Genomic DNA, 19155 nt, shown 5'->3' with positions numbered 1-19155 from the left:
AGAAGCCCCAGCTCATCCCTGAGGATCGTCCTGTACATCCAGCCCCAGATAGCACCCGGGTGGATGGGGACGTGGGTATTTGGTGGTGGCAGCTGCAGGTACCGGGGCTGGGGACGATGTCGGGGTCGATGACTCTGCAAAGAGGAGCTCACCCGGCTCCTGCTGCAGAAGCCGCTCGTGTGTGGTGTTTGACTCCATCGGAGCCATCTCGGAGCCCGCCTGCGCTTTAGCAGCACATTCCCTTCCCCTGAGGTTATCCCACCCTGCTGCCATCCCATTACTGGGAATGCTGGAGTGGATGGGCTGCGGCACGGTGGCACTTCCATTGGCACTGGGGTAGCTGTTGGTTTTGGGGTGCAGGTGGGCATCCCTCACTCCTTCGCCATGCAGTCACTTGAAGAGGGGTTTCCTCCCTCAATTTTGGCCACCCCAAAGCCAAGTTTGGGTCCAAGCACAGCACAGCCCCATTGACACAGCCTGGGGGTGTCAGAGGCACCCACATCTCACCAGGTGGAGAGGAAGGGCTGAGAGCTGTTACTGTCATTGCTCTGGTTCACATCTCCTCTCCTTCCCAGGGACCTGATGGCAGAGCCTAAGCCCCCTCCAGAGCAGCAGCTGGATGAAGCTGGAGCCCCCCCAGCAGGAGCTGCTCTGCCCCCGGACCCCGCACACAGCCCATTGGACTCTGCAGTGGGTCCGGGACTGATGCCCCGGACCGGGAACAGCCCCGACGCCTGCCAGGACCTCCAAACAGATGGTGGGAATGCTGACTTGGAGCCAAACGTGCCCCAGCTGGACCAGGATGCAGCTGAGACCAGGATCCCATTGGACGTGGACGCGGCAGGAATCCCGCTGGACGTGGATGCAGATAAAGCAGGGGTCCCACTGGATGTGGATGAGACAGGGATCCTGCTAGATGTGAATGAAGGTGGGACAGGGATCCCATTGGATATAGATGCAGATGGAGCAGAGATCCCACTGGATGTGGATGAAGCAGGAATCCCGCTGGACGTGGATGCAGATAAAGCAGGGGTCCGACTGGATGTGGATGAGACAGGGATCCTGCTAGACGTGAACACAGGTGGGACAGGGATCCCATTGGATATAGATGCAGATGGAGCAGAGATCCCGCTGGATGTGGATGAAGCAGGGATCCCACTGGACGTGGATGGGGCAGGAATCCTTCTGGACGTGGATGCAGATAGAGCAGGGATCCCACTGGACGTGGATGGGGCAGGAATCCATCTGGACGTGGATGCAGATAGAGTAGGGATCCCGCTGTGCATGGACACAGACAGGGCAGGAATCCCAACGGACGTGGACACAGCTGGGGCTGGGATCCCACTGGACATGGACGCAGAGGGGGCAGAGGGCACGGAGCAGAAGTGCCTGACCCTGGAGGAGCTGGGTGACTACTTCCAGGAGTGCATTGAAGCTGTGGAGCAGCTGGAGCAGGAGCGGGACAGCCTGATCCTGGAGCTGGGGCAGCTCCGGGAGCCGGCGCTGCAGGAGATCCGCCATGCCCATGAGGAGATCCAGGCTGCGTGCCGGCTGCTGGCCCAGGTGGAGCTGGAGAGGGACAACCTGAAGGATGAGATCCGTCAGATCAAGCAGAAGCTCTTCAAGGTGACCAAGGAGTGTGTGGCTTGTCAGTACCAGCTGGAGAGCCGGCGGCACGACCTGTCCCAGCACGCTGCTTACCGGGGCGAGCTGGAGACGCAGGCAGGGCAGCTCTCCGGGGAGCTCTCCCAGCTCAAGGAGACCTGCGAGAGGGAGAAGGAGGCTCTGAGGCAGCGGCTGGAGGCTCCCCCGAGCCGCCAGGATAACCTGTACCTGCAGGAGAGCCGCCGGCTCTCCATGGAGTTTGAGAGCTTCGTGGCCCAGAGCCGGAGGGGGCTGGAGGAGCACTACGAGCCCCAACTGCTGCGGCTGCTGGAGAGGCGAGAGGCAGGGGCCAAGGCGCTGCAGGAGATGCAGGGGGAGCTGCAGGGGATGAAGGATGCCCTGCGGCCCTTGCAGGGGGAGGTGAGCCAGCTGCGGCTGCAGAACCGGAGCCTGGAGGAGCAGATCGTCCTTGCCAAGCAGAAACGGGATGAGGAGGTCGGGCAGTACCGGGTATGAGGCTGAGCATCCCTCACGGCTGGGGCAGAGAGGAGGGGGTGTTCTCTGCACCCAGTGATGTGTGGGTGATGAAGGGGTGGATGGGGAGGGTAAGGAGATGGGATATCTGTTGGTCGAGATCAAAAGCAACCCCTGCCAAGAGGGATGTGGTGGGAAAGTGCTGAGGCTTCACCCGATGAGCTGCCGGGAAAAAGGATTCTCCTGGTGCTGTTCCCACTTGGGTTTGAGCTGCCCCTTGGAAATGGCCCCAGTGAGCAGAGAAGGATGGGGGGCTCCTTCCCGGAGCTGAGCACAGGCACCCCACACTCCCCACTTGTGCTATAGCACAGGGCTGAGCTCAGGCTCTGGGGGAGTCAGCTTTAACTGAAAGCAGCTTTCCTTCCAAAAGGCAGATCCTGCCCTTCCCACCACCAGGAAGGGTCCCACCTCCTGTGCCTGCAGCCCAGGGGCCTCCCAGGAGGGTTATTTCTGGCTGCACCTCGTCCTGAGGGATGAGGCAATTCAATATCTCTAAGAGCACATTTGGCAAAGAGGCTCCGCAATTAATCTCCCCCTTTTCAACACTCCCTGTTCTCAGCTTGGATCCGCTGCCTCCTTCCCAGCCTGGCTCTGAGCAGCTTCTGGAAGCCAACATTCCCTCTCTGTGGCATCTCCTCCTTGTTGGGCTGGGGACCAGGTCACCCATCACACTGCTCACCTCGGGTTTCAGGGTCTGCTCTCCCTTGAAGGACCGGACTTTGGGGCATCCCTGATGTGGCTCCACTCTTCCATATTCCCACATACCTTGTTTGTCTTCCCCTGACCCATAGGTTCTGGCAGCTTCTCCAAACACACCCAGAGCAGCTGAGGGGTCAAAACCAACCAGCTGAGGGAAACTGAAGGACCCAGCACATTGCAGCCAAGGTGCTCATGCAGAGGCTTTTAAGCCATAGACACAATGGACAGGCAGGTCCCTCAATGGGAATGCAGGCATGGACAGCCTTCCTCTCCCAGCTAATCCACTCTCGTGCTCTTCCTCCCCAGGAACAGGTCGAGGAGCTGGAGGACAGGTTGAAGGAGCTGAAGAACGGGGTCCAGCTCCAGCAGCGCAAGAACCAGGAGCTGGAGGAGCTGAGGACCAGCCTCCACCGGGAGCTCTCCATCTACAAGTGCGTTTGTGTCTCATCCCGGTGGTGCAGAGGGGTGGGAGGAGGAGGAGGATGGTGGTGAAGAGGCTGCTGGTGGTCACAGAGCTACCAGACACCACCAGCTCTTGGCCTGGTTCCTGGGCATGTGTGAGCAAAGGGGCTGGTGGGCAGCACAATGGGAACTGCAGCTCCTCTGCCCAACAGCAAATAGGGAATTGCTGGAAATCCCTGGGCACAGGGGCAGTGGAAGTTGCCTTCCCAGAAGTAGATAAAGTGCTGGTTTCCTTTGGAATATATGTGAAGGAGCTGAGGTTTAGGTTTGGGAAGCTGTTGTGGATGCTGTTCCTTGAGAGAGCTGTCTTCTGGTTTCATCAGGTCTTCATCACACGGGATGAAGGCAATGGCCCTAAGTTTGGGGACTATTTCACTCACCACTTTGCTATGTGTTACTGCAGTCCTAGCTGCACACACTTCATCCTCTGCAGCTTCACTCTCACTTCAACATCCTTTATTCCCCTTCCCCACCCAAACCTCCTCGCACAAGCACTGCACATTCCCTACCACCAGTAAGATTGGTTTTATCTAGGTAAGACATGACAAGGACAGGGGAAGAGATCTCCATGTCAGCCTGACATGGCACCAGCCATTCCAAGATGGATTAAGGACTGTGTTAACAATTCAGCCCAGATCCCAACACAAGGAAAGGGGAAAAAGCAAAGGGAAAGGGGAAAAAAGACCCTGTCTGTGCTGCTCGGGGTCCTTCCAAATCCCAGATCTAAAGCCCAGAGCAGCACTTGAGCCTGGGCAGAGCAGCGCAGTCTCTTACCACACAAATTGCCATCCCTGGATGTTCCTTGTGTCACATTTGCACCGGGAGGGATATCACAGCCCTGAGCTGCCTCTTCCCATGGATCCCATTAAAAATTACATTCCCTGTTACAGCTGGGGTGTTTGCCAAGGGCTCTGGAAGGGCCAGGTTGGATCCAAGCACTCACCACACCATGTTACTGGGCCAGTTTAAGTGTCTCCCAGTTAGTTCTTTCATACTGTGAAGAGAAATAATGGTTTTCAGAAGTAGCATCTGTCCCTTTCCCCATTTTCTCCATGAGTAACTCCCATGAACACTCAGTTCCCTGAACTGACTTTCTACCTCTACAGGAGCTGCTTAGAAATCTACGGCCACCTTTGCAAACCAGAAGACAAAACAGACCAGGACTGTCAGGAATGAAGGACTTTTCCCCTCTCTGTAGCAGGAGTAAGGGACAGAGGGATCTGCAGGGGACATCTCCTCTTGCTGCTTACCCTACCCGAGGCACAGCAGCTGCCTGAAGTCAGGAATACTGCACAATCACTCGTGTGTATTCCTCAAGGTGCTGCTGGTGATCGAGTAGTAAAACTGCTGAGCAAATACTTGCACTGAACCATGGACATAGATGAACAGATGTATGTTGTGCTGTGTTTGGGAACACGTCTTGGTGCAGGGGTGGAGTGTATGAGCCTGCCCAGGAAGCAGTGTTCTGGGAGCCAGTGTTCCCCAGTTGAGTTTTAAAGTTTACAGGCAAGAGCTTTATGCTTTTAACAGGGTTTTCTTTTGTATTGCAAGGGCATCTGCTGTACTGGGACATGCTCCACCACGGGCCACAGAAACTAGTTTGTGGACAATAGGTTCCCACTTTATATAAAGTCTCACACTGAAAATAAAGGTCAGAGTTTAAGGATACTTTAATTGTCAAAGGTGTGTCTCAATGAGAAAACAGACTGTGTCAAACCAGGATCCTTTTATCAAACTACTCATGCTGCAGACTAACTAAACCCCAGCCTTCTGGGGCAAGGGCTAAAGGCAGACCCAAAATCCAGCACGCTCCAGATGGAAGCAACACCTCAATACAGTGGAAACTTGTGGATATTAAGTCCTCATTTCACACAGAGAGCAGTGGAAACAAGAGGGGAAGAAGCATCCACATGGTACAAACACAGGGATGTCTGTACCAGCCCCCTGTCCCACAGGACACACACGCACACAGGCAGAGCTCACACTCTGCTTCCTGAAGAGGTGCATTTTCCTCTCCACAAAGGGAGTTTAAGGCAGAAGGAAAACATCAACCCAACAAAAACATCAGCCCAAAGCTTCACAGCACTTACGTAGAAAAATTTATTCCATCTGAAGCACTTACACGCAGTTAGTCATGAGGAGCATGGAGAGTAACAGGCTGCTGGTGGACAGGACACCCTAGTGAAGATGTGCAGAAACTAGTGGTCAAGGACTAACTCCTAAAACAAGTAGCTCATCCATGTTTCATTTGCTTTACACATACCAGCTACCAATGGTGTTGGAGGGTACCGGGCATGCCATCTGTGGTACATCAGCTGGTAAAAACAGACATCTTTACAACTTGGGGGCCCCAAGTTTTAAAAACCATTTCACAGAAAGGAAAGAAATAGAAGTGAAAACACAGCTCAAGAAACACACAATAGAGCAAAACACATGGAAGGTGAATGATGCTCTGCAGGAATAGCTAAGGAATGCAACCTGCTGTCACCCAGCAGATGGGAGAAAAGGGAAAGGAAGGAAGGAATGAAAAACCCAGAATCATCAGTAGAGACCAAAAGACAAAGGAAGAAATTCAACTTCAGTTCAAGTCAGAATCTGCAAGTCTGTATCTGCAGAGGCAGGAAAATCCACAAGGTACAGATTAAAGGAATCCTAAGATTTCAGAGTTGTACTGAAGAGGATGACACCTTCCACACTCTGACCTGCCAGTGGATTAACTCTTGTATCATCTCCATTGGCTCAAGCACACTCTGGTAGCTCTACTGATTTAACCTTTCAAATGAGACAAAAGTCTGCAGCTGTAGCAAGCTAAAGACAGAAGAAAAACCAACAAAAACCAATTCTGCTCCGTGTGATGAAGGCAGTGAAAATGGGACAGCCAGCCCTATGTGCAAGAGGAATATGGCTGAGGAGCTACAGCATGGTGGCTGTTGCACTGGGCTAAGCCCTCAGGGGCTGGGTTAAAAAGCCTGTTGATGCTATCTACAGAAGGATGGCTGAACACAAAGTCTACGTGTGTCTCAAAACCAGTGTTAAGTCAATATCAGGGTTGAGAGGGAAGAGAAGGAAAAAGACTAGAAAGAGGGAAAAAGTTGTCATCTAGGATCCTTGACCTTCTGGATCCACACTTCCTTCAGGGTCTTCATCATTATAAATGTTCTCCGCCTGCAAGACAAGAGATGGAGGATCTGGAGAAGCATTTCCCACAGCAGCAAATGGGATTCCGTCTGCTGGAACTGTTCAAAAAGCAGCAGCTTTTCACCTGCAGGTATCACCCATCCCTGGTTCCTCAAGGCCATTTACATTAAAGAAGTAAAACAAATGATCCTTTTACAGAACAGCCACATCTCCAAAACATTTAAGTCTCCTGTAAGTTACTGTAGCTTGTGGAAATCTGCCTTGTTAAAGCATTGCAAGATTTACTTCAATGAACAGACTATTTCCTGTACATTTATGAGATCTTTCACTTAGCAGCATCTTCCACAAGAACTGTAGGAACAAAGCCCCTGTGAACCCAGTTGTAGATAAAACCCCCCAACTAAGTATTTGTAAACCACTGTTTCAGCCAAACCTAAAGTGGATTTCACTGCCCCTTTGAGATTCATGCAGTGCTAATTCCAAGAGCTGCAAATAAACCCAGGGATGCTGAAATCCAGGCAGCAAAACAGCATCTCTCACCTGCCACTTCCTGCCCCTTCCCAAACAACTTACCATCTGCCAGACTTGCATGATATTATCTTCTGATACAGAACAAATTACCCAGGGCTCATTGGGATTCCAGGAGAAGTCTGAGATCTTTGCAGTGTGACCCCCATGGATAAACTAGCATTGGGGATAGAAAAAAAAGTAGGGAATGTTTTCAAATTTCCATTGCAAAGATGAGTAATAGACCAAAATAGTGAGATTCAAAAGACTTGCCAACAGCTCTGGGGGACCATCCTCAGCATCTTCAGGGGATTGCTCTTCTCCAATTTTACTGTTTAAAAAGAGAGGAAAATGGAAAGGTGAGGGGTTGGTTGCTCAGCTTTTGCAGTGTGATGCAATTCCTAACATCACCTTGTCAGGACAACGTGAGTCATTTGGGACTTACCTCAAGTCCCAGACATTTAGCCTGCGGTCGGTGCCACTGGAAGCCAGGATAGTTTCATTGTGGGGAGACCACTGAACCTACAGGCAAGGATGAATTTAGGAAGGAAGTTAGTTTGGAGAAGCTGTAACGTGACAGACATTCACAACAAACACCACTGTACTTTGTACCATGAAAGCTCTGTGAAAATTCAAATTGGTGTGTCCAATAATAACACTCTTAACACAGGTTTATGGACATTCATACACCAACAAGGCATTTGAACATCAAAAAGGTACCACATGAACCTTTCCTCTAACACAAGCTACGTGTTACAAAGTGCAAACAACTCTCAAGGGCAGGAGCTGTCCCTTACCTTAGTGAGGACTGCACAAATATAAACTACAGATTCCTTAAGGAGAAGGTACAGTTTACACATGAAAAGAAATCAGTTATTAAGCTGAACTGCCTAAAACCTCACATTTAGTCCTTCTGCTAGAGCTAAATCTCTCCGAAACACAGCATTTAATAGGATCACAGGATTAGAACAGAACACCTCATTCTGCACACTACCTCCACATTTCAGAATTCCATGTGTAATTTTATTTAGGGGTAACCACTAGGATTAACTAGTAATCCTTCTACAAAAAAATCTCTGCATATTTCTCTTCTGAGTAAGGCATGAGATGGAAATACTGTATCTGCTCTGCACGTGCTACCCATGATGCTAACATTCTATATTTACACCAGCAAAATTAGCAATTGTTCATTGTCACAGAATGTTCCAGTGATCCCCTTGAATGGGTCTGGCTAAAGCCTTCCAACAGGACCAAGCTGAGCAGCTGAAAACACTGCAGCCATTTCATTGTGCCTCCCTGCTTCAATCTGCTGCCATGAATAATTCACATGTACTCAGTGCTGCTGGCATCTCACCCTGCTGGGTGGTTAAAGCTCTACACCAGCTCCTTGTTAGTCTGCCCCTGGCCTGCTGGGCACTCTTACCTGTACTGGAGCTCTCCCCCCACCAAGAAAGCACTATCCAGCTCCCCAACAAGCCACAAAATTATAAGGAGATAAGAAGAATGTAAGAGGGTTTAAGTGCATTTAATAAAAACATGGAGTAGAAAACCATGGTTTTCATTTTTGCAGACAGCTAAGTAGAACTACGTGCACAAAAGACAAAGACATGTTGCTATACCTGAAATATTTCATCTTTGTGTGATTCAAACGAGTGCAGTTTTAGTTTCAAGTTCCTCAAGTCCCATAAAGCAACAGTCTAGGAAAAAAGGAGAAAGCCATTTTTCATTGAAGTAACCACTCAGTCACCAGAAGCTAATCATGCTCCAAGTTCAAGGTATCAGCTTGAACTTCCAAGGTCAAGGTATCCAAGTTCAAGTACCTTATCAGCTGATCCTGTAGCCAGGATAAACTCACTGTAGGGATTGAAAGAGAGGCAGTTGACTTCAGCTGTGTGAGCATCCACTGAATGACTAGGTTTGGAAGTGTTGTTTGACCGAGTATCCCAACTGTAAGAGGAAAAAACATGGAACTGAAACAAAGATTTATATCCCATTTTACTGAGGAGCAGATAGGAAAGCAAGAGAGACAGAAGAACTCAGTTTCTGAAGATGCTACCCCACTTACATCATGAGCTTCTGATCATCAGCAACAGATCCAAAAAGAGATTCATGGAGCAGGTGCCAAGATACATCTTCCACTACTGCTGTATGCCCTGTGAAGATGGTCTTTGCATCCACCACTTTGCCTTCCTTTGGAACAGCACTAATATCCCACAAGCAAATGGTCTTTAAAACATATAAAAAACAGTTAAAATGATTTGTCTTTGAAGGAGACACTCTCCTCACCTCCTCCCCCTCAAAAAATGCACTGGTTTTGACCTTTGCCAAGGGATGCTTGGTGCAGGTTGTACCCCAACTCCATATCAAGTACTCACATGATCATCAGAAGCACTAAGCAAATGCCCGCTCAGGTTTGGGTTCCATGACAGCCCATAACCTTCCTTCTGGTGTCCACGAAGACGCAGATCAGGGTTACACTCTCCAGAAGGGTCTGTAAAGAGACAGTGTGAAAACTCTAGCACCTAGTATAATTCCCAGCACATCCTTGAATACCAACCATTGAGTTTCATTGTGCTTTACTAAACTTTACTTTGATGTTTTCAACAGGATCTCTCTCTCTCTACCTTTTGAGCATTTTCTCTGGCTGAAAAATCACCTCATTAAAACAGAATACACTGAGACAACTCAGTTGTCTTCTCAGCTTAATAAAAGCACATTGCAGATTTTTCCAAGCTGCCTATTTGTGTGTGTGTGTCTGGATGGTCCAGAAGCAGTCAGTCCAGTCTAAATTAGTGCTACACTATCTACAGGAGTCAAAGAACCTCTTTTTCACTACATCACCCATGCCTAAGGAAGGGCTGGCTGACCTCTGAAGCACAGGCATAATAAAGAAGCAGACACCTGGTTTAGAAGGGTGTTTGGTGTAATCAAAGACAAGGACATCACTGGATGGAGTCTTCGTGGCGATGATGCACGGGTTCTGTGGCATGTAACGTGCTCTGTTCACTTCTCCCTCGTGATTTATCTTGATTTCAATTTCAATTTTTCCACTGACTGATCCAAAGCCCCCAAACTCTGGAAAGAAGAATTCAGGAGTTGTAAATAAGAAGCCAGTTTCAGACCAAGACAAACATCCACGACCCAGTCACTGGTACTACCAAGCACCTATTTTGAACGAACAGTTCTAACAGGCAGAATCCCATTTTCAATTGGATGTTGTTTTAAACATCTCTATTTGTAACATCAAAATATCAGGACTTTTACCAAGTCAAAGCCCTTTTTTCCCTGAAAATATTCTACTCTTTCAACTTTAACACCACAAGCCCCAAATGTCTTCTGTCCAAAACTCTAATCTGTAATGAAGATGTGCTGTAAATTTGAAAACAGATGTTTTGTTAATTCCCTTTCAAATATAACACAAATCAGCATTTCAGAATACACAAAGTTCTGCTAAAAAGAAACTATTGCGCCACATTGTAAGAAATGGGACTGGAATAAGGCTTGCTAAAGCTGCCTTATCTTTCTAAGTAATTCAGTATTACTTAGTGCCAGTAATTCAGTATTCCACAGAATTGCACAGCAAAACCCTAGCAATGTTAATTGCAATAACCCAGACTTCCAGCAAAAAGAGCAAACATTGGATCATTAAGGACTTTTACCAAGTAGAAAGACTGATTCAACCAAGTAAACATGAGAGATGGTGAACTTGCAGTGATGCTGACAGCCAACTAAGCCCACAGAAAGCATCAAATTCAAGTCTGCGATACCAAACAAAACACAGTAACCTTTTATCCAAGAGAGCTGGCACAGCCAGCAGGCAGCAGAACCCAGACAAGAGCAGAACATGTGAAATACTATACTCCTCTGAAAGAAAATATGCTTTTACAGGAGTGACTTTCTCACTTGGAGAGCGTCTGTAATGCAAAAGTGGTAACTAAAATACCAAGCAGCAGCACTCCATGAAATTCAGTGTCAATCTGTGATGAGAAACGGGGAGGGGTGAGGTTTCCCCCCACATGCACACTTCTGCAACAAGCCTGCCACCTTCTTTCTTCATCATTATTGAGACATTATATAGTGCACAAATATTATGGTTTTTGACTGTAAGTCAGGTACCACTTAGAAATAAATGGGTTAGTTTAGAAGTAAACTCTGAACTTTGCTGCCTGAACTTTAAGAAAAGACAAACACGCTCAAATCTTGGGTCCTTTACCTCCTTTCTCACTATCATAGTGTGAAGCATCAAACTGTGCATCATCGTTAGGCAGCTGCACACTGGCTATCACCAGGTGATTTTGCTCATCTGAAGTGTGGGTCCCAAGGACCAGTCGGTGAATGCTGAAATCTTTGCCTTCAGGTCTGCAAAGGAAGAATTACATGAAGAGCAAAAGAGGGTTATACAAACACTGAGCTGATTACAACAGGGTTTGACTAATAACAGTCTTTAAAGTTAGCACTGTTCTGCTCCAAAGTCACATCTTCCAGAGGAAATCACTTATTGGAATTCAAGATCTTAACCTAAAATTCCTACAGCACAACACTGATAGAGCAGCATTCCTTCCCCTGAGACCTTAGCAGCTCCTCCTGAGCACAGCTCTGAGGGGGCTGGATGCTCAGTGCAAGGAGAACATTATTATGGAAGCTCAGGTCAAAACGGTGGCTGTACAGAAATCACATCTAGTTCTGGGGTTTAGGAAGTTTTTGCTTATTAAAGGGTGAAGCTGGAAGAGGAAAACCACAGAACTCCGATGCATGAAACACAGAAGAAACCTCTATTGCTCACAGTCCTCAACTTGTTGGCAAGGCAAGGACACAAAAAGTGATTAAGGCAGAAAGAAACAGCCTTACTCTAACAAAAAGTGAACCTAGATTTACTATTGATTCTGCTGAAAAAAGGAGGAAAAGGCTGAGTTTACCTGGTTACATCAGGCAGCCACTGCGCAGTCAAGCTGGGCCACTCCAGAGCATGGGTCATTACCAAATCATACAAGAAAGGGGTATTCTTTTTCCATATTTTATACTCCTCATTGATCACACGTTCTTCCACCGCATCATCAAAGGCTGCTAAAGGTTTAGTAAAAGAACAATGTGTCAGATTAGCCTTTATGCACATTATCTGTGAGCGGGCAATTGATTAGAGAGCCAACTACATCACACTCTGCTTTGCTGTTTTCTACTCTATATTCCACTATTCTCCCCCATTAACTGGTGCCATATACACTCATAGATGATGCAAGCCCCCCTGCTGCCCATGCCAGCCCTTGTTGCTGGCTGTAAGGCTGGGAACTGCCACGAACGAAGCCAAATTTCATCAGCTCATCCTAATGAGATTCTGACACTCGGGGCACAAGAGGAGGCAGAAACCGGAATCGCGAAGTGTAAATGCAGGAGGGCAGGAAAGGACCGGTTCAGGTGCCGCCGCCGGCTCCCAAAGCTCCTTCTGCTGCCCTATTCCCTCCCCATCTGCACCACGGTACCAGAGGAGCGGACGCGCAGCGGCCTCCCACTGACCCCCCTTTGTCCGCACTACAGCGGCGGCCACACCGGGCCCGGTGCGATGCGACCGGATCGGAAGGGGGCGGGCGGAGAAGCCTTGCCCCGGGCAGGGCCCTCTCACAAGCGGAGCCCGACGAGCGCCGGTCCCGCTCCCCACAACCCGGCGGCCGCGCCTCACGGAGCAGGCCGCGCCGCGAGGCCTACACCGTGCCGTGAGCCCTACCTTCCTTGTCCGCCATGGCGGGGCGGGGGCAGCGGCGGGGCTGGGGGCTCGGGGCCGGACGGGGCCGGGCTGTGCCGGGCTGGGCTCAGCGGGCGGCGGTGGCTCCGCTCCGGGCTCGGACCCTCCGGCCGCGGCTCTATTGTTTCCTGCTCCTGCTGCGTGCCGCTCCGGCGCCGCGCACCCCTTCGCGCGCCAACGCCAGCCAATCACCGCCCGCCGCCGGGCGGCGGCAGCCAATCGGCGAGGAGCGAGGGGCGGGGACAAGGGGGTAGAGAGCGCGCCCGGCGGTCACGTGGTGGGGTGGCCGGGTGCTGAGGAGGCTCCCCTGGGAGCCGCCATTTTCCGGAGGGGCCTCGCTCGCTCTTAAAGCGGCAGCGCCCGGCGCTGAGGGACGGCACCGGGGAGGGAACCGGGGCCGGGAGCCATAAGGGGCCGTGGCTGCGGCAGCGGCTTCCTCCGGTCACCACAGCCGTGGGCAGACCGTGTGGGACCCAACCGGACCGGACCAGATCGGTGCGTGTGTGGGGCCGCGGCCTGGCCCTCCCCACAGGGCTGCCCAGGCGCCTCCGGAGTATCCTCAAGCTGCTTTTGCGTTATTAATTGTATGTAATCAGTAATAGCTTCCTTTTCTGTCGCTGCTTCGCTTCAAGTGCAGTAGCGAGCTCCTTGGGATGTGGCTGTGGGTAACCTGGGGTGGTCGGTGGTGGATCTGACTGCCCACAGTCAAGATTTAATAGGTTTTAAATCAAAAACGTGTTTATTACTGCTAAACGTGGGTTTATTCCCCAAGAGAAGCACTGGAGTCTGCGGTTCAGGCTTCTCTTTGTGAGGTACCTCGATGTTCAACTGGAAATCCTCCACAGTCATTTCTGAGCCTCAGAATAAGAACCAGGGGTGATTCAAAGCAGACTTGGTGCTATGTGTTATCTGTAAATCTGTCATTTGCATTATTTGGGGAAGTCCTGAGCTCAGCTGGGGATAAATCTTAAGAGTACACCAAAAAGAAATGAAGTAGTTATTATATCTGGAAATCTGAGGAGAATTAGCAAGCCTCAAGTTAATCAGGTTTTCCAGTTTATGTGTTAGGTTGACAGATGAAAGCTTGCATGGATCCGGCCTGAGAATGAGACTTTTAAATGGAGATTTGATGAAGTTCATTATGGTTGGGGTTTCAGGTAAAGCCACAAATGTGTTCTGCAAGGAAAGGAGCACAGGGAAACTGCAGCACTGTGCAATGCTTGTATTTGCCATGCGTGTGCTTCTGGGTGTGAAGGGTTAAATACAACCCTTGTCCTAAGAGAAAGCTAGACTGGTGCTGTTTCTCTAATGAAAAATGATGTTTAGTTACATTTCGTTATTCGTTTTGTTGAGGATGAGTGAAATTCTTGGTGTTGTACACAACCAGGAGGAAGAACTGTGCCTGCACATAACCAACAAATGGTGCAGAGCTGAACCTGAGCTTCCCCAGGTGACAGGTTCGAGAGCGAACAACTGAACACAGCATTAGGATCTTGGTTTGAATACAAGAGCCTGTGTAGATGCATGACCATCTGCTACCAGGAACCACCCTGAGCAGCCATTCTCCCTTCTCTGCAGCAGCATCACCAGGAAGTGAGGCAGGATTGAAGCGCTGGCAGGTGGGGCCATGCTTCCGTGCACCAGGAAGTGAGGAGCGTGATTCCAGCCCCGCAGCTATGGCAGCTGATGAGAGGGACTACAACCTGACCGAGGAGCAGAAGGCCATCAAAGCCAAATACCCACCACTCACCAAGAAGTATGAATGTGAGTGTCCATGTGACAGTGTGATGGCGAGAGGGAGGGGAAGGAAAGCAGCAGGGTCTGCTTTTTAGGCACACGTGGGGTTTCTTAATATGCCAGTGTTGTGTGTGTTTAGACTGTGGGATGCATCTGGAGCTGAATTAATAGAAATGAGCGATCTACTGTTTATCACAAATAAATGCCTTTCTTGTTATGGGTGCTAAAGAAAGCATGATAAAAATAAATGGGTTAAGTCTCACCTTGAAAACTTTCCCCTTTCAAGCTGTTCCTTAGCAAGGGAGGACATTTCTCTAATCTCATCTAGGAAGAGTCATTCAGGAGCATGCTGGTGTTCTTTGGGGTGTTTTCACTCCTACATGCTTTACTTCAAGATCATTATCTCTCCCTTTCCCCACCCCTGGAATGTCTTCTAAGAAGATGTCAAGCCAGTGGGTGGCAGCCCAAGGGCTGGCTTAAGGCAGGAGCCCACTCAGTGTCTGAGTGCTTTCTATTTCAGTGGTGTCTGGAGGGACAGTGTCTGTTGCTGTTAGAATATGTATTTTTAGGATGCGTTCAGATCTCTGATAGCAGTGCAGAAATACAGTGACCTACTACAATAGTCACGCTGCTTCCATAACTGGAAGAGGTTTTATTCTTCTTTTACATCCCCTGGAATTTGTTTGCTTTAGAGACTGTTGTTGAGAATCCATTAATAGTGTGTGAAGGATCTAACCAGCACCAGAAGAGCCTTTCAGTCAGTGATCATGGTGTGGCATGAATTTTACATGCCAAGTTAGCTCTGTTTCTGTCAACCTGGGGGAATTTTGTATTTCTTTCATTCCTCTGAGTGAATATAAGTGATGTTCATGTAAAACTTGAGACACGCTTGGGATGTTAATCCCACCTTTCTAGTGAAGATTGCCTTCTATTTTGTATGGTTTTAAAGTCTCCTTTTAGCATAATGGGTGTTTTTTGGGTGTGGACAGTTAAATTTCTTCACTGAGCTGGAAGTATTTGCAAATCTCATCCTCTGCATGAATAACTTCCAGACCTGCAGACTTCAGCAAAGCCTCTTTACTCCTGGTTAAAGTTCCCTTTTCTTGCAGTTAACATGTAGAAGCCTGTTGTGTTGCAGGCGCTATCATTTGCACACAGTGCTGTACACGAAAGGCACTGGCATGATTACTTTAAGCACTGATTTTCTGCTTGGCAAAAATAATCCAAGATTCTACCTGTGCTTTTTCTCATCTACTTCCAAGCAGCTAATCCCCATTTCACATCTGAAAATGAATATAAAAGGTTCTAACAACAGGATCTGATTTTCTGGGGTTTTTTTAATCCTCGTTTTTAACTATGTTTGGTGATCTCATGCCTTCTCCTTTTCTTTCCCCCTCAGACCTGGATCACACAGCAGATGTGCAGTAAGTATGGGGTTTCTCCATAAAATAGTTGGATTGTTTCCACTGCTGTAAGTCTGGAGTAACTGTGGAAGTCTGCTTGCAGATGTACACTCTATGGAATTATGAAATTACACACTCTGGGGTTTTCAATGGTCAATTTTGGTTTTGCTTTTGGGAGCACTGAATCAAGCTTGGTTTCCTCTCTAGTGGAATATTCCTACAGTTAAGGAATTGTAATATTCCTGATTAACCCTCTGTTGCTTGGAAATGTCTTTTGAAGTCTCCTTTTAGTATCTTTTGAACCAAATTTCTTCTGAGTAGTTCACTTTTATAGACTTATATAAGTAACCATATCAGAAAAGAACTTTCTTGAGGTCTGACAACATTTATTTTCCATATCTTCCCAAGAAACTCAGAAACTGTCTGTAATCTGCCCAAATGCATAGGTATAGCAAAGCAAGTACTTCTGTTCATTCCCTTGCTCTGCATTTATTCCCATGTTCTGATAGCTCACCAGCACATTACTTTGGGATTTCTTTTCTTGTTACAGTCTGGTAAATTATCCCCTGTCTTTTTAGGCTACATGCCTGGGGAGACACTTTGGAAGAGGCCTTTGAGCAGTGTGTTATGGCCATGTTTGGCTACATGACTGATACAGAGACTGTGGAACCTGTGGATACAGTAGAGGTGGAGGCAGAAGGTAAATGCTTCATTGGAACTCTTATGAACCCGGGGGTAGAAAGGTACCAGAGTTTTACATGTAGTGTTGTTGCAGTTAGTTAGAATCTACTTAAGCATCACTGAGCCGAATCTTCTAATAGAGCATAAGCAGGACACCTGATGTGTAGTCTTAAAAACATTTGGGCATTCTTGCCAGGAGTCAACTGACAGTCCTCTCTGCTTCAACCCCACAGGCCATGACATGTTGTCTCTTCTCTTCCACTTCTTGGATGAGTGGCTGTATAAATTCAGTGCTAATGAGTTTTTTATACCCAGGGTAAGTGTTCTGATCTTTTTCCATCTGTAGATTGAGGCTATTCTGATAATACCAGCTCTGAATTCAGTATTGCTTTAGGAGAAAAAGGGACACAACAGATCACTTCAGCACAACACATGGAGAATTGAAAACGTCAGGGCAGAAAGACTTGAGAAGCAAACTGTTAAGCTTCCTTACCACAAACACCAATTTACTATTACAGAGCTGCTGTTACATGGCTCTGCTGCCTCCCATGTTCCAAGTAGCAATGTATCTCTGTGAGGCTGCTTCAGATTCCATCTAACAGTGGAATATAACCCTTGTAAATGGAATTTACTGAGAATTTAGGCCTGAAAGGTTGAAGGTGATACTGACATGTTTCTCCTCTCGCTTTCTCTGCAGGAGGTGAAAGTGCTTTACATTGACCGAATGCAATTCAAAATAAGATCAATTGGGTGAGCTTAAATGATGACATGAGTAATGAATATGGTTACTGAAAACATGCACGTTGCCTTAAGACTAACACTCTGCAGTGCTGTGACGTGCAGTTCACTGATGATTTCTGAAAAGTAGACTTTGGGCTTTTCTTCCTTTGAGGCTTGAAATGAAAATCTCACTGTCCTATGCTCATCAATGAAATTAATTACAACATTTAGTAAATATTACCCAAATTCCAACCACCTCTCTTCTTTTTGCCTTTAAAGGTGGGGAGAAGAGTTCTCTTTACCCAAACACCCTCAGGTATGCAGATTCATCTGTACATCTTTGGCATTTTAGGGCTGGGATGGGGAGGTGTGGTGTCTTTTAAAGCAGACCTCCAAGTTCTCCAGAGATCTACTCACATCTGAGGGGTGGCAAGGCACTAAACTTAAGTATTGGCATGGGAAATATTCATGTTCTATCAGAGGTAAGAGGAGGAATTTGTACTGTTCAAGAGGCAAGTAAGGGAAGAGTTACTTATTCACTGGGCTGGCCAAGCCCTTGCATTAGTGTGCCAACTTTCTTGCTCATCAGAGCAAATACAGCTACAGCTTTCTGGGGAGGAAAAGCTATTAAACCGGATAGCATTTATAGAAGGTGATCAATACTGAGTATTGATATGAACTACTACATGCAATGTCATTTAGAATATCCATGCTCTTGTGTCTTCTTTCTCTAGGGCACAGAGGTCAAAGCCATAACTTACTCAGCCATGCAGATCTGTGAAGATGAAAAGCCAGAAGTCTTTGTCATCATTGATATTTAAAGCAAGAAAAGCGTGGTCCGGTGAATACTTGTCGTTGGCTGGCAAAAGCCTCTTTAATGCCATGGAAGTAACAAAGGAATTAGCCAACTAAAGCCACAAACTGAAGGGAGTAATTGCAGGGAATGTCAGCCTGTGTTTTGACTTGAGGATGGTGAGACAGAGAAATACCTGCATGCCAGGAAAAATAACTAGTCAGGGTTTGGGGGAATGTTGAGAAGAGAGAGAACTATAGGGTTTTAGAGCCTCTCAGGAATGCTGGTAGTCAGCTTTTAAGGCTGACACATGCTATATGTGCTGTATAAACCAAATAGAGAAATTAGTGGAGCTGCTAGCTAAAATACTGCCTTTTTGTAGGGTGGCAGATCTGTTCAACTACATGATTTCATTTGTAGATCTAAGTGTTCAGATTCTGAGGTGCAATCCCTCCTCCGTATTTTATATAAAGGGTCCAAACCCCTTGCAGTGGGTCGGGATTTAATGTAGACAAATTTTGGACAATTGAAAGGACAGTTTAACCATACTGATGGAAACCAACCCACCCCACCTCTACCTTCAAACAAAGTCATGCCAGCAGGTGGTGCTGAATTGCTGTAAATAAATTCCCACATGCAATGCTAAAGCAAGTGACCACATACATAGAATAGTATGGTTGGAAAGAGCATCCAGTTCCAACCCTCTGCCATGGGCAGGGACACCTCACACTAAACCAGGGCACCCAAGGCTCTGCCCAACCTGGCCTTGAACACTGCCAGGGATGGAGCATTCACAACCTCCCTGGGCAACCCATTCCACTGCCTCAGCACCCTCACAGTAAAGAATTTCTTCCTTAGATCCAGTCTAAACTTCCCCTGGTTAAGTTTCAACCCGTTACCCCTTGTCCTATCACTACAGTCCCTAATGAAGAGTCCATCCCCAGCATCCTTATAGGCCCCTTCAGATACTGGAAGCTGCTCTGAGGTCTCCATGCAGCTTTTCTTCTCCAGGCTGAACAGCCCCAATGCTCTTGGCCTGTCTTCATAGGGAATCCTAATACATACATACATAGAATCCTAATGGCAAGTATTAGCTTGCTGTTATTACTAAGAAGTAGGCAGCTTTGCTGCCGTCTATG

The 19155-nt window shown here is 47.9% G+C and overlaps 3 protein-coding genes across 4 annotated transcripts; 2 read left to right on the top strand and 1 right to left on the bottom strand.

The window, feature by feature from the left end:
• Positions 1-582: 582 nt before the first annotated feature.
• On the top strand, positions 583-4846 carry LOC101874842 (syncoilin). Its single transcript, XM_034069396.1, has 3 exons — positions 583-2115; positions 3145-3269; positions 4407-4846. Exons 1-3 carry the CDS (start codon positions 583-585, stop codon positions 4474-4476), a joined length of 1728 nt encoding a protein of 575 aa, XP_033925287.1. The 3' UTR covers positions 4477-4846.
• A 530-nt stretch (positions 4847-5376) lies between these two features.
• Positions 5377-12795, bottom strand: LOC117436985 (histone-binding protein RBBP4). Its single transcript, XM_034069278.1, has 12 exons — positions 12665-12795; positions 11862-12009; positions 11159-11304; positions 9847-10020; positions 9321-9436; positions 9011-9171; positions 8766-8892; positions 8565-8642; positions 7391-7467; positions 7219-7276; positions 7012-7122; positions 5377-6465 (listed from the first exon to the last, which is right to left on the bottom strand). The coding sequence occupies exons 1-12, from the start codon at positions 12678-12680 to the stop codon at positions 6400-6402; spliced, it is 1278 nt and encodes a 425-aa protein (XP_033925169.1). The 5' UTR covers positions 12681-12795; the 3' UTR covers positions 5377-6399.
• A 179-nt stretch (positions 12796-12974) lies between these two features.
• LOC117435864 (protein archease-like) lies at positions 12975-18680 on the top strand. Of its 2 annotated transcripts, none has more exons than XM_034069406.1 (8): positions 12975-13266; positions 14264-14446; positions 15819-15843; positions 16401-16522; positions 16737-16819; positions 17201-17253; positions 17503-17539; positions 17958-18680. In XM_034069406.1, the coding sequence occupies exons 2-8, from the start codon at positions 14359-14361 to the stop codon at positions 18042-18044; spliced, it is 495 nt and encodes a 164-aa protein (XP_033925297.1). In that variant the 5' UTR covers positions 12975-13266; positions 14264-14358; the 3' UTR covers positions 18045-18680. The 2 variants fall into 2 exon arrangements, with proteins under 2 accessions (XP_033925297.1, XP_033925296.1); XM_034069405.1 differs by having other exon boundaries at positions 14261-14446.
• The last annotated feature ends 475 nt before the right edge of the window (positions 18681-19155 follow it).

Source organism: Melopsittacus undulatus, chromosome 14 (genome assembly GCF_012275295.1).
Source record: "Melopsittacus undulatus isolate bMelUnd1 chromosome 14, bMelUnd1.mat.Z, whole genome shotgun sequence".
NCBI lineage: Eukaryota > Metazoa > Chordata > Aves > Psittaciformes > Psittaculidae > Melopsittacus > Melopsittacus undulatus.
This window is presented reverse-complemented; position numbering and strand designations above follow the sequence as displayed.